Source organism: Malus sylvestris, chromosome 11, assembly GCF_916048215.2.
Source record: "Malus sylvestris chromosome 11, drMalSylv7.2, whole genome shotgun sequence".
Classification (NCBI taxonomy): domain Eukaryota; kingdom Viridiplantae; phylum Streptophyta; class Magnoliopsida; order Rosales; family Rosaceae; genus Malus; species Malus sylvestris.
Window position 1 is genome coordinate 21,245,330 of NC_062270.1, and position 13,066 is coordinate 21,258,395.

General features: G+C 38.7%; 1 protein-coding gene across 1 annotated transcript; it reads left to right on the top strand.

Moving 5' to 3' along the window:
- The first annotated feature begins 902 nt into the window (after positions 1 to 902).
- Positions 903 to 9,249, top strand: LOC126589425 (uncharacterized). Its single transcript, XM_050254715.1, has 2 exons — positions 903 to 3,472; positions 4,170 to 9,249. The coding sequence occupies exons 1-2, from the start codon at positions 1,073 to 1,075 to the stop codon at positions 4,212 to 4,214; spliced, it is 2,445 nt and encodes an 814-aa protein (XP_050110672.1). The 5' UTR covers positions 903 to 1,072; the 3' UTR covers positions 4,215 to 9,249.
- The last annotated feature ends 3,817 nt before the right edge of the window (positions 9,250 to 13,066 follow it).

Sequence of the window (13,066 nt, forward strand, 5' to 3'; positions counted from 1 at the left end):
AGAACGATCCCTACTTACATACTTTACTACATTTGATAAAAAGAGGGTTTAATTTGTGTGCTTATATATTTCGCATCAAATTTTGGCGCCGTTGCCGGGGATTAGCAACTTTGCTAATCTCTTGGATTGTTTTCTTTCGAATTATTGTATTTTGTTTAAGTTTCTGTTTAAGTTGCTGATTTGTTTTGTTTTCTTTGTTTTTAGGTACTAGTTTATGACCCGTAGCTCACAACCTGTTCGTGAGCATATCTCCGACTTTGACGGTGATTTTGAGAGGACTTTGAGAAGGAAAAAGAAATTGCAAGAGTCTAATCCTCTTAGTCCCGAGCCTGAATTAGAAGAGCAAGGTATAGCCATGGACAACCGTACACTCAAGGAGCTTGCCGCCTCGGGTTTGGATAATGCCGCACCATTGTGTATCCAATATCCCATGGCTGCTCAAGGTAAAACCGAAGAGTTCGAGTTAAAGTCAAGTTTGCTCCACCACATTCCAAAGTTCCATGGGCTTTCCATGGAGGATCCGAACAAACATTTGAAGGAATTTGAAGTGGTGTGCTCAAGTATGACTCCGATTACCGTTGACAGAAGTATTTTAAAGATGAAGGCTTTTCCATTCTCTTTAATGGACAAAGCCAAGGATTGGTTATACGAGTTGGCTCCCGGTACAGTTACATCTTGGGAGAGTATGAAGAGGGCGTTTCTGGAGAAGTTTTTCCCAACTTCTCGTATCATTCTTCTTCGTAAAAAAATAAGTGGAATTCAGCAAAGCCAAGGTGAATCTTTTCCATCTTATTATGAATGATTTAAATCACTTGTTGCTTCTTGTCCACAGCATCAGATGAAGGAGGAGTTACTTCTTCAATACTTTTACGAAGGTCTTTTACCACTTGAACGACAAATGTTGGATGCTTCCGCGGGAGGAGCTCTAGTGGATAAGACACCTAGGGATGCCAAAACTCTCATTGCGAATCGAGCACTCAATGCACAACAATATGAAGGTGTTGGGCAAAGAGACACCCCACGGCCACATCATGTCAATGAGGTAAGTTCTATTTCTGAGTTACAATCCCAAATGGCTAACCTTACGTCTATGTTATCGCAGTTGGTTGAAGGCCCCAAAACGCAAGGAACTACAATCTGTGGTGTATGCTCCATTCAAGGACACCAATCTGATCAATGCCCTCAATTAATTGAGAATGGAGGATGGGAATCGGCCAATGCTGTGGGTTATGGGAATCAAAACCAACCAAGGAATGATCCTTTCTCCAATACATACAACCCGGGATGGCGTGACCACCCCAATTTCAGATGGAGAGATGCACCACAATATGGCCAACAAAGTGGATTCCGACAACCCCCGGGTTTCTTTCCAAGGCCAATGGAACCACAACCACCTCCTCAGGCACAATCTTCCCAAACCAACCCAGGTACGTCTATGAATGATGATAAAACATATCAGTTACTAACCACCATGGCGCAGGGAATGCAGAACCAAGCAAAGGAGGTTAATGAGCTGAAGAAGCAAATGGGACAAATGGCCGAATTTTTGGGGCAATTCCGTGAAAATGGTAAGTTACCAAGCACTACGGTGGTCAATCCAAAGGGTGGCTTCGAATCTGCAAAGGCTATCACATTACGAAGTGGAAAAGAGGTGAGAAACAAGGAAGATGAGAAGATACAACTCAAGGAAGATGAGAACACCTACCCCACGGCAAGGGTACCATCACCCATGCCGCAGCCATCTAAGACATCCCATCCGTCCACCTCAGGTAAGAATGTTCCAAATGTTGTGATTTCGAACACTAATCTGCCCAATGTTCCTTTCCCTCGTAGATTTGCACAATCGAAGAAAGAAGAAAGCGAAAAGGACATTTTGGATACCTTTCGAAAAGTCCAAGTGAACATTCCTTTACTTGATGCTATTAAGCAAGTGCCCAGGTACGCAAAGTTTTTAAAAGAATTATGCACAACTAGGAAAAGAATTTCAAACAAAGAAGTTGTGAAGGTAAGTGAAAATGTATCTGCGGTTTTGCAACGGAAGTTACCTCCAAAGTGTAAGGATCCAGGGAGCTTTACTATCCCATGCGTAATTGGAAACACTAGATTTGAAAAATGCATGTTAGATTTAGGTGCTTCTATTAATGTTATGCCATATTCCATTTATGCATCAATGAACCTTGGTGAGTTAAAACAAGATGGCGTGATAATTCAATTGGCCGATCGTTCTAACGCTTATCCCAAGGGAGTCCTTGAGGATGTTTTAGTGCAGGTCAATCATCTTATCTTTCCTGCAGATTTTTATGTCTTAGAAATGGAGGATTCAAGCCATGCTCCATCATTGCCAATCTTGCTAGGCCGACCATTCATGAAAACAGCGAGAACAAAAATAGATGTGTTTATGGGAACATTAACCATGGAGTTTGATGGAGACATTATTCGTTTTAATCTTTCTGAAACCATTAAATATCCAATGGAGGACCATTCTTGTTTCGCTATTGACATTGTTGATTCTTTGGCACAGGTACATTTGGATCGAATGAACGACGATGCACTTGAAATAGCCTTAGTACACGGCATAGGAGCAAGAAACAAGTGTGGGGGAATCCAAGCAACCCACGGCATGGAATCTGACCATATTGCCGTGCCCCTTTGTGGTGAAGTGTTTGAAATGGTCGCGGCCCTCGAGTCATTGACATCACATTCTGGTAAGTCTTCACTCTCAATTTTAGATTCGGTTTTGGCTAACAAGTTACTTCCATCCATTGTGCAGCCACCTACACTTGAGTTGAAGCCATTACCTAGTCACTTGAAGTATGTTTTCTTGGGAGAAGATCAAACACTACCCGTCATCATATCTAGCTCACTCACGGCCCAAGAAGAAGACAAGTTGATAAGGGTGTTAAAGGAGCACAAATCTGCCATTGGATGGACCTTGGCGGATATCAAAGGCATTAGTCCCACCACGTGCATGCATCGCATCCTTTTGGAGGAGGGAGCTAAGCCATCTCGGGAGGCTCAACGTCGCCTTAATCCACCCATGTTGGAAGTAGTAAAGAAGGAGGTTATAAAATTGCTTGACTGTGGTGTTATATACCCTATTTCTGATAGTCGTTGGGTGTCTCCCGTGCAGGTTGTTCCAAAGAAGTCCGGGATCACGGTGGTGAAGAATGAAGAACAAGAGCTTGTACCCACTCGTGTGGTGACCGGTTGGCGTGTTTGTATTGATTACAGGAAGTTAAATGCCATGACAAGGAAAGATCACTTTCCGTTGCCATTCCTGGATCAAATGTTAGAAAGGTTAGCCGGTTATAAATTTTATTGCTTTCTTGATGGATATTCCGGATATAACCAAATTGTGATAGCTCCGGAGGACCAAGAAAAGACAACGTTCACGTGCCCCTTTGGCACCTTTGCATACAGGCGCATGCCATTTGGTTTGTGCAATGCCCCTGCGACATTTCAACGATGCATGGTGAGTATCTTTTCTGATTATGTGGAGAAAATTATTGAGATATTCATGGATGATTTCAGCGTGTTTGGTAATTCATTCGATCATTGCTTGAGTAATCTGACCTTAATTTTGAAACGTTGTGTTGAAACGAATCTTGTGCTTAATTGGGAAAAATGTCACTTCATGGTTAAGCAAGGTATTGTTCTAGGACATATTATTTCTGAAGAAGGCATTGAAGTGGATAAATCTAAGGTAGACCTTGTTCGTCACTTACCCTCTCCAACTTCGGTTAGAGAGGTTCGTTCGTTTCTTGGTCACGCAGGTTTTTATAGGCGTTTCATAAAGGATTTCTCCAAGATTTCACAACCACTATGCCGATTGCTTCAAAAAGAGGTGGCTTTCGAGTTTGATGATGCATGCTCCATGGCATTCAAGCAATTAAAAGAAGCTCTTACTTCGGCTCCCATTATCACACCTCCAGATTGGAGCCTTCCATTTGAGTTGATGTGCGATGCTTCGGATTATGCGATTGGTGCTGTTTTGGGGCAACGAAAGAACAAACAACCTCATGTTATTTATTATGCCTCTAGGACACTAAATGATGCTCAATTAAATTACTCCACCACTGAAAAAGAATTACTTGCTGTGGTATTTGCATTAGATAAGTTCCGATCATACTTACTTGGTACTAAAGTTATTATTTTTACTGATCATGCAGCTCTCAAGTATTTACTCACAAAAAAGGAGGCCAAGCCTAGACTAATTCGATGGATGTTGCTTCTACAAGAGTTTGACATTGAGATTCGGGATAAGAAGGGCGTGGAGAATGTGGTGGCTGACCACCTAAGTCGAATGGTGCATGAGGAAGCATCGCCAATTTCTGAAACCTTCCCCGATGAGCAACTAATGTCTATCCAGGTAAGTGAGCCTTGGTACGCGGATTTGGTGAATTATTTGGTGACTAAACAAGTTCCTAGCACCCTAAACAAATTCCAACGTGATAAACTTAAAAAGGATGCTAGATTTTATGTTTGGGATGACCCATACTTGTGGAAATATTGTTCAGATCAGGTTATAAGAAGATGTGTGCATGAATCAGATTTTCACTCAATTTTAAGTTTTTGTCACACATATGCATGTGGGGGTCACTTTGGCACCCAAAGGACAGCTTTTAAGGTTCTTGAATGTGGTTTTTATTGGCCTACTTTGTTTAAAGATGCTAGAACCTTCTGTTTAACATGTGATCGCTGCCAAAGGACAGGTAATATTAGCCAAAAAGATCAAATGCCGCAGGTACCCATCTTTGTTGTTGAAATCTTTGATATTTGGGGTATCGATTTTATGGGTCCTTTTCCTTCATCTTTTGGTTTCACCTACATATTACTTGCCGTTGATTATGTTTCAAAGTGGGTGGAAGCGAAAGCCACTCGAACTAACGATTCTAAAGTTGTGGCAGATTTTGTGAAAACTAATATCTTTTCTAGATTTGGGATGCCTAGGGTGCTAATCAGTGATGGAGGGTCTCATTTTTGCAACCGTACCATTGGGGCATTACTCAAGAAGTATCATGTGACGCATAAGGTTTCCACACCTTACCACCCCCAAACCAATGGCCAAGCCGAGGTATCTAATCGTGAGATCAAACAGATTTTGGAGAAGACCGTTGGGCCAAATAGAAAAGATTGGAGCTTACGGCTGGATGATGCACTATGGGCGTATCGAACGGCTTACAAGACCCCCATTGGTATGTCTCCTTTTCGACTTGTGTATGGCAAGCCTTGCCATCTTCCCGTGGAATTAGAACATAGAGCTCATTGGGCCATCAAGACCTTCAATTTGAATGTGGACCAAGCTGGAATTCATCGAAAGCTTCAATTGAGTGAACTTGATGAGATAAGGCATGAAGCTTATGAGAATGCTAGAATTTACAAAGAGAAGACCACGGCATTCCATGATAAGATGCTTCGAGGCAAGACTTTCGAAATTGGGCAGAAAGTGTTGTTGTTCAACTCCCGCCTTCGTCTATTCCCTGGTAAGTTACGTTCCAAATGGGTTGGCCCGTTTGTTGTTACTAATCTTTTTGTACATGGTGCAGTCCAAATTAAGAGCTTGAGAACCGGGCAAGAATTCAAGGTGAATGGACATCGCTTGAAGCCATACTACGAGAACTTTGTGGAGCATGTTGTGGAGGAGATCCCACTGCATGCCGTGGGTTCCAAGGAGAAGTGAAGGTGTTCATCGTCCGGCTGGAAGACGTTAAAGCAAGCGCTTTAAGGGAGGCAACCCATTTATTCTGTTTGATTGTCTATTTTATTACTTGTTTAATTATTTTTGGTTATGACTTTCTATTTTGAAACATTAACAAATATGCAAAGGATTTTAACATTAAACTTCGTGGAAATGAACAGCAAAGCTTCGCCGTACAATTCCAATCCAGTTCAAGTTCAAAGCTGTGGAAAGTCAACAAGATCAACTATCTCCAAAACCAGATTTGCGTTCTTAAACTCTACTCTGTCTGGTTTTTACTTTGCCATATTTGTCATGTTTATTTGTCGTTTGTTATTTGCTTGTTTTTGGTGTGAGTATATGCTTGAAACATTGAGGACAATGTTTGATTTAAGTGTGGGGGGAGTAACCATTGTTTTGCATGAAATTCGTAGAAATTTATCACCCATTACTTCTAGTGTTGTTCCTTGTTGTTTTAAGTATTTTTAAGCTGTTTTGGAGTGTTTCAGTGTGTTTTGACATAAAAATCCAAAAATTCATAAAAATTTGAAAAATTGTTTTTGAAAATCCAAAAAAAAAAGAGTTGTTTTTGTGCGCTTATTTGTGTCTTAGGGTACCTTCCAACACAATGATGAGGATTCAGTTTGTAATTGCATGACTGTTAAAGAGAGTTATAAACATGGATGAAAGTTTGATTTACTCTTTATTTATGCGTGATTGTGGTTATAACTTATGAAATCACATGTAATCATAAAAGAAAAAAATTAGTTTTTTGTAACATGCTTGAAGGAAAGAACTCAAACTAACGCTACAACCTTGTGAGAATTGAGCCTAAATATTTATTTGGAGAGTTAAAATCTGTGCATTATTGTTTTCTAAAGTCGTTGCATGATCTCATTATTCTTTGCTTGGTTATTACTTAGAAGGCGTTTCATCATTTAGTTCCAAATGCTAGAACTCATGCCTATTTCATTCAAAGCATGCTATTGATTTGCATAACACATATTCAAGATGAAGTTGTGTAGTTACCACCACCAAAGCCAAACTGCCATGTATCCCATATCGTTATATGTTTAAGTTAACCCCATTGAGCCTTGATAGCCTACATTCTTTGTTAAACCACATTATCCTTACCTAGCCTAGTTTAGGACCATCCATACCCTTGTTCTTGAAGCATAGTAAAGTATGAGTCAAATTGAATTCCTTTTGATTAATGTATGGCAGAAAACAAGTGTGGGGGAAGTGATTCTTGTGTGTGTGTATGCCAAAATCATTCATAAGGCACGAGTAGAAAAGAAAGATTCGTGAAAAATAGAATGAAAAGAAGAAGAGCTGTGAAGAGAAAAGGAGTTGAAAAATATGTGAAAAAGAGTTTTAAAGTGTTGCTTATTGAAGAAAGGGTCCAAAACATTGAATTCGGCCCTAAATATTGCTTGAATCTTCCCTTCGTGTTTAAAAGTTGATTACTGCAATCTAAGTGAATTCTAAGTTTTCATTTCATTACTTTTCTTGCTATTGCTTTAAGAACGTTTGTTATCCCTATCCTTCATTTGTTAGCCAACACCCCAAGCCCGTTACAACCTTTGACTTCAATCTTGAGTGTTATGTGTTTCAATTTGTGGAGTTTGAATTTGGTATGAGCATATGGTGTCACTGGTTCTCGCGTCTAAGTAATAGCATTCCATTCATGAGATCATATCTAAACATGCTTATTAACTCCAGAAATTGCTTTCTTTGTGATACATATATGTGAGCATTCGTTTTCATATCTACATCAATCTTCTCACATATAACTAGTATAGGGTGTGTAGTTGGAAAATCTGAGTGAAAATTGAGTGCATATCTTGTAAGGAATTGAGTGAATTCTCTAAGGCATGTTACTACATCAAAAACATTGTTTTAATTGATTAATTGTGAACTAGTAAGTGGTGACTATGATTAAGTATGTGCTTAAGTGTAAAGATGACTCAAATCTGTGGGGATAATGATTTTTAACATGTCATGTGCATTGGAAATCCCTGAGGCAAATGTTGGAAGGTTTAGGTTGTGTTTTATTTGTTTTGTGTCGTTTTATTTCTTTGTTTTGCTCGAGGACTAGCAAAAGCTAAGTGTGGGGGAATTTGATAGGAGCATATTTATGCGACTTAATTGGCTTGTTCTTGTGCGTTTACGTTGTGTTTCTTTAGTTATTTTAGTGTTTAAAGCCATTTTCTTTTGTTTGTAGGTCTTAATAACAACCTTGGCAAGAAAAGTGCATTTTGGTGCATGTTGGATCAATATTGGGCTCAAATGGATTGCATGCATGAGGATGGACGTTTTGGGCATATGTGTGTGCAAGTGTGTGTGTGTAATTGCAAGGATAAATAATGACAACTCATACACATGCAAAGAAGCCCACATGCAAAGTGAAAGACTCTAAGTACAAAGTATGCAAGAAGATGCATTTTGGAGGCCTTTGGAGCATGTTTCGGGCTTGGAATGGATAGCAAATGCATGGGCCAAGTGGATGGACGAATTTGAGAACTAAAGAGGCCAAGAATATGAAGAATTATGGTCCAAAAGATGAAGAAAACAGCCCAAAAATCTGTCACCCCAACTTGCATTCCTTGCCATGCAAACCACATAGAATTCCCTTTGGATTCCATACCATGCTTGATCACTCTTGTCCCCTACATAATTTCTGATTTCATGCTTTAATTCATTTAATTATTTCACTCAATTGCTTGATACCTCTTGTTCCCTTCACCCATTAGATTTTAGACAACCTTTACATCCATTACATGCACCAATTGATGCTCCATCATTCACATTTGGAATCCAATGCCATGTGCAACACATGTTGTTGCACCTTTGACCCATTTGTTGACACATTTCACCTCCCTTTCCATCTCTATGCAATGTACACAATCATTCATGCTCCCTAGCTACAACACCACTCCATTTTACCCTTCACACTTTGCATCATTACTTCATTTTCACCCTTGGACCATTGCACACCACACACACAAATTGCCATGCATTTCATCCTTAACCTAACCTTATTTTCTAAGGTTTTTGGGGCCTATAAATACATGTTTACACCCCTTGGCCAAAGACACAATCCCCCATATTCATCATTTTATCACAGAAATTCGTCCTTACACACCCTAGGAAGCAAAACACCCCAAAAACACCATTCTAGTGCCTAGAAAACATAACAACCACTCCACCTTCTTCCACCCTCTTTGCCTAGTTTTCCACCACCTTCCAACCATCAAACACTCTTCCACACTCACCCTAAACCCCTCCATATCATTCCCCATCCATTCTACACCATAAATCCACCCAAAAATCTGTCCACAAGCTTCATGCCGCAACAAGGAGGAAGGGAGATCCATTGATGCACTTGCTTTCCAAGTTGGAGCATTTTAGGTGTTTTCTTTCCTTTGATTTTAATGTCTAATTTTATGTATCTTTGTATTGCAAGAATGAGGAACTAAACCCCCTTAGTTGGGGGGTGATTTGAAACCATGTACATGCTTGCAATATGATTTGATTACATTCAGTTGTTATTTCATAAGTTGCGGATTCAATTCGTTCATCTACTTGATTGATAACTTATTTGTGTATGTTGATTGAGAGTGCACGCTTAGTTTTCATGCATGAATATGATGCTAGATTATGAGGGAGTTTCACCTAATAGTTACAATCTTATAATCACAAGTAGTGAAGGTCGCTTGAAAACGATCGCGTTGAATGAATTCTTGGCACTAGTTTCATGCTCATCATAGTAACGAATGCCTCGTCAACACTTATAGTTCTCATTGTGCTTCATGATTCTTGATTGTATCTTTATTGTGCTCATCACGTAAGGAACCTTTGAGGAATGCTTTGAATTGTTGTATGCGCTTTTCCATCCAATTCATTAACTTAAGGAGAACTTGAAGGTTAATTTAAGCGTATCTAATTAACTTGGGGTGTTGAGTTTCATAATTTATTGAAAGAACAACTGAAAATCATTTTGTTTGCAAGTGTGTCATGTGTGGAGAAGAACCTCCTAACTAGCCTTTTATCCATCCTTTCCATCCAAAAACGTTTTACAATCTGTTTTGTTTTAAAGTTTCTGTTTTGTTTTCAATTTTCGTCCAAAACAAATCCCCCTTTATTTTGAAGTCTTAGATTAGTTAGAAAGTGTTTTGATTTGTGTTTCTAAGTGTTTTTATTCAAGTTTTTATCCAACTTCGTCCAAGTTCTTGTTAGGTTCTCAAAACTGCCCAGAAAGTGGTTTTTAGGTAGTTTTGAGTCATTAGGTTGCTGTTTTGAGTTTTATGTTTGTTTAAGTATTTTAAAGTATAGTTTTGCATTCTTTGAGTCTAGTTAGTGTTTTAAATTTTATTTTTATGTTTTTAAGTCAGTTTTCAAGTGTTTAGCAATCCCTCCTAATCCCCGGCCTAGAACGATCCCTACTTACATACTTTACTACATTTGATAAAAAGAGGGTTTAATTTGTGTGCTTATATATTTCGCATCAATATGATTAAGAATCTATGGCCAGAGTATGAATGAGATTTAGGAAGTCATTCCAAATCACATTCAAAGTAATCATATAAGTAAATGAATCACATTGGTTAGTAGACATGAATAAACTATCAAACCAAATAATGTGATCAAGCGTGTTGTATTAGAGAAAGACCGTATTGCATTGTAATCCTAAACTGAATAGGTTCTCCACCTCTTCTGATTAGCTTGGGTAACCATGACATACTGCTAGGTGTCACTCATGGTTTGTGGAAGCCCTAAACGTGTTTAATCACTAAAGGGAGAATTGAAAGTAAGTTTCAATACACAATCGATTTGAAAGAGTTCTAATCGCCCACTGCCTCGCTAAAAGGAACCTAATGGATCGTACACCGTGTAAGGTAGAGATTGAAGAAACAACGGAGATGAGTAAGGATAATTAAATGGTTTAATTATTTATTCATGGCTAGAATTAATTAATATGTTAATTAATCAAACGAATAAGTTCGTTTTAGACCTAGGGTTAGTTTTGGGCCGCAAGGCCCAATGGGATTTGAATGTCAAGCCCATTAACTCAAGTTGTATGACAACTTGAATAAACAAAAGGCTTGAAAGCCCAGTAAACCCTTAAGGCCGGCCATTTAGAGGAGGGTAGTGAACTTGCTTTAATTACAAGTTTGCCACTCCAATGAAGGAAGGTATAAATATGACTTTATAGCCAAAATTCATTTAGGGTTTCTTTTGGAGAAAAGATGAGAACACAAACTCTCTTTTCTCTCTAAGAGGCCGACCACCCTAGAGGAACATAGCTAGCAATCTTACTTTCTCTAGGTCACTCATTTCTTCATCAATCTTTCCTTGGTGTGGAGACTTAGAGGTTCTCAACTTTAAGAACTTGGAGAAACCAATTCTTCCATCCAAATCCATGGAGCTAAGAAGCAAGGAATGAAGGCCCTATCTCTGGGGTGATTATCCTTTGCTTATGCAAAGAGGAACCAACAAAGGTATAATTTCTCAAGTCACTTTGTTTTGAGTTGAGTCTTGGTTCACCTAACTACTAGGCTTTAAATTTCATGGGTAATGCTTTGTTTTGAGTGCATGCAAGCATGATTCTGCCTTTAATTTGTTAATTGCATGCTATAGATGTTGCTTAAATGAACATGTTTTTCACAAAATTTCCTTCAGACAAGGTTTGTGTATCCAAAACCCAAGTGGAATGGGTTAAAACAATCAGAAACCAAAGGGGATTAGGTTAGAATGGTGCGGCATAAATTCCTGCAAGGAAAGGGATAAATTTGGCCTAATTCAAGAGGGAAAAGGATTAGGGTTGCAGGTTCTAGAGCTTCTAGAAGAGGGGGAGGCGCCAGATTTGTAGGGACTTCTGGAAATGATGTTTCAGCACCAATTTAGGGGTTCTAGAAGGATAAGGGTGCTGGATAAATGTAGGGAAAGGATAAGCCTTCTAGAAATCAGATATTTAGGTCTTCTTGCAGCTAGATTTAAGGCAAAAACTGATTTAGATAAGATAAGATAGGATAAGACTAGATTAGGATAGGATAAGATAAGATTGGATAAGGTTTTGGATAATGTTCCTTCTTTTTAGCTGATTCCTTATCTTTTTTGTCTTGAATTTATTTTCTTCATCTTTTCAGCACATTCCTAGCCTCTTGAACTTCAAATTCGTCCATCCATCTTGCTCCATGCATAAACTATCCATTTGATGCCCAAAAATGCCTCAAAATGCTCCAAATTGCACTTTCTTGCCAACTTTGTCAATTGGACCTACAAACACACGAAAATAGCTTAAATCACTATAATAAACACAAACTAACTATGAAAATGCAAGAAAACAAGCTAACTAAGTCTCATAAATATGCTCCTATTAAATTCCCCCACACTTAGTTTTTGCTAGTCCTCGAGCAAAACGAAACAAACAAAACAAACAAAACATAACCTAGACCTTCAAACGTTTGCCTCAGGGATTTCCAATGAGCATGACATGTTAAAAATCACTACTCACATAGATTTTAGTTATCCTTACCCTCGAGCACATACTTAATCGTAGTCACCACTCACTAGCTCGCATTTAATCAATTAAAACAACATTTTAAATGTAGTAACATGCCTTAGAGAATTCCCTCAATTCCTCACTAGATATACTCTCTATTTTCACACAGATTTTCTTACTACACTCCCTATACTAGGTATATGTGAGAAGATTGATGTAAACATGTAGACTAGCACGCACATATGTTATAAACAAAGAAAGCACTTTCTGGAATTATTAATGAATGTATATAGATATGATCTCATGAATGGAATGCCACTACTTAGACGCGAGAACCAGGGGTACCATATGCTCATACCAATCCCAAACTCCACATATTGAAACACACAACAACCAAGATTAAAGTCTAAGGGTGCGTTTGTTGCACCGGACTATCTCGGACTGGACTAGCTTTAGGGACTAAGCTGGACTGTCTTAGATTAGACTAAGCTGGACTAACTTAGTGAAGCGTTTGGTGCAGTGTCGGACTAAAAAACTAAATAAAATAACAAATTATAATATTATATTTTTTAATATATATCTAATAATATTTTATTATTAATTCAACTTTGTTTTTCCCTAAAAGTTCGAACAAACACTTCTACCTCTCTCCAGGATGTTTTTACTTTTGTTCCTCTTTGGTTCCGTCCCCAATTCTTGCTTTCCTCCCATCATTTTCCTGCAAAAGGCTTAAAGACCAAGTTTCCTGCAAAATTGTACCCTTTTCCTCCCTCTCTGTCTCTTAATCTCTCTTCGTCCCCAACTCTCTCCCCTTCTCTATCCATTTCTCTCCGGAATTTTCTGGAGAAAAGGGAATCGTTATGGGAATTTTCTGGGAATTTTCG

Excerpts from the sequence above, each read along its gene's own strand:
- LOC126589425 (XM_050254715.1), top strand. The coding sequence starts at position 1,073 with ATGGCTAACCTTACGTCTATGTTATCGCAGTTGGTTGAAGGCCCCAAA. Across the intron at positions 3,473-4,169 it reads CGACATTTCAACGATGCATG|CTCTCAAGTATTTACTCACA; the intron begins GTGAGTATCTTT and ends CTGATCATGCAG.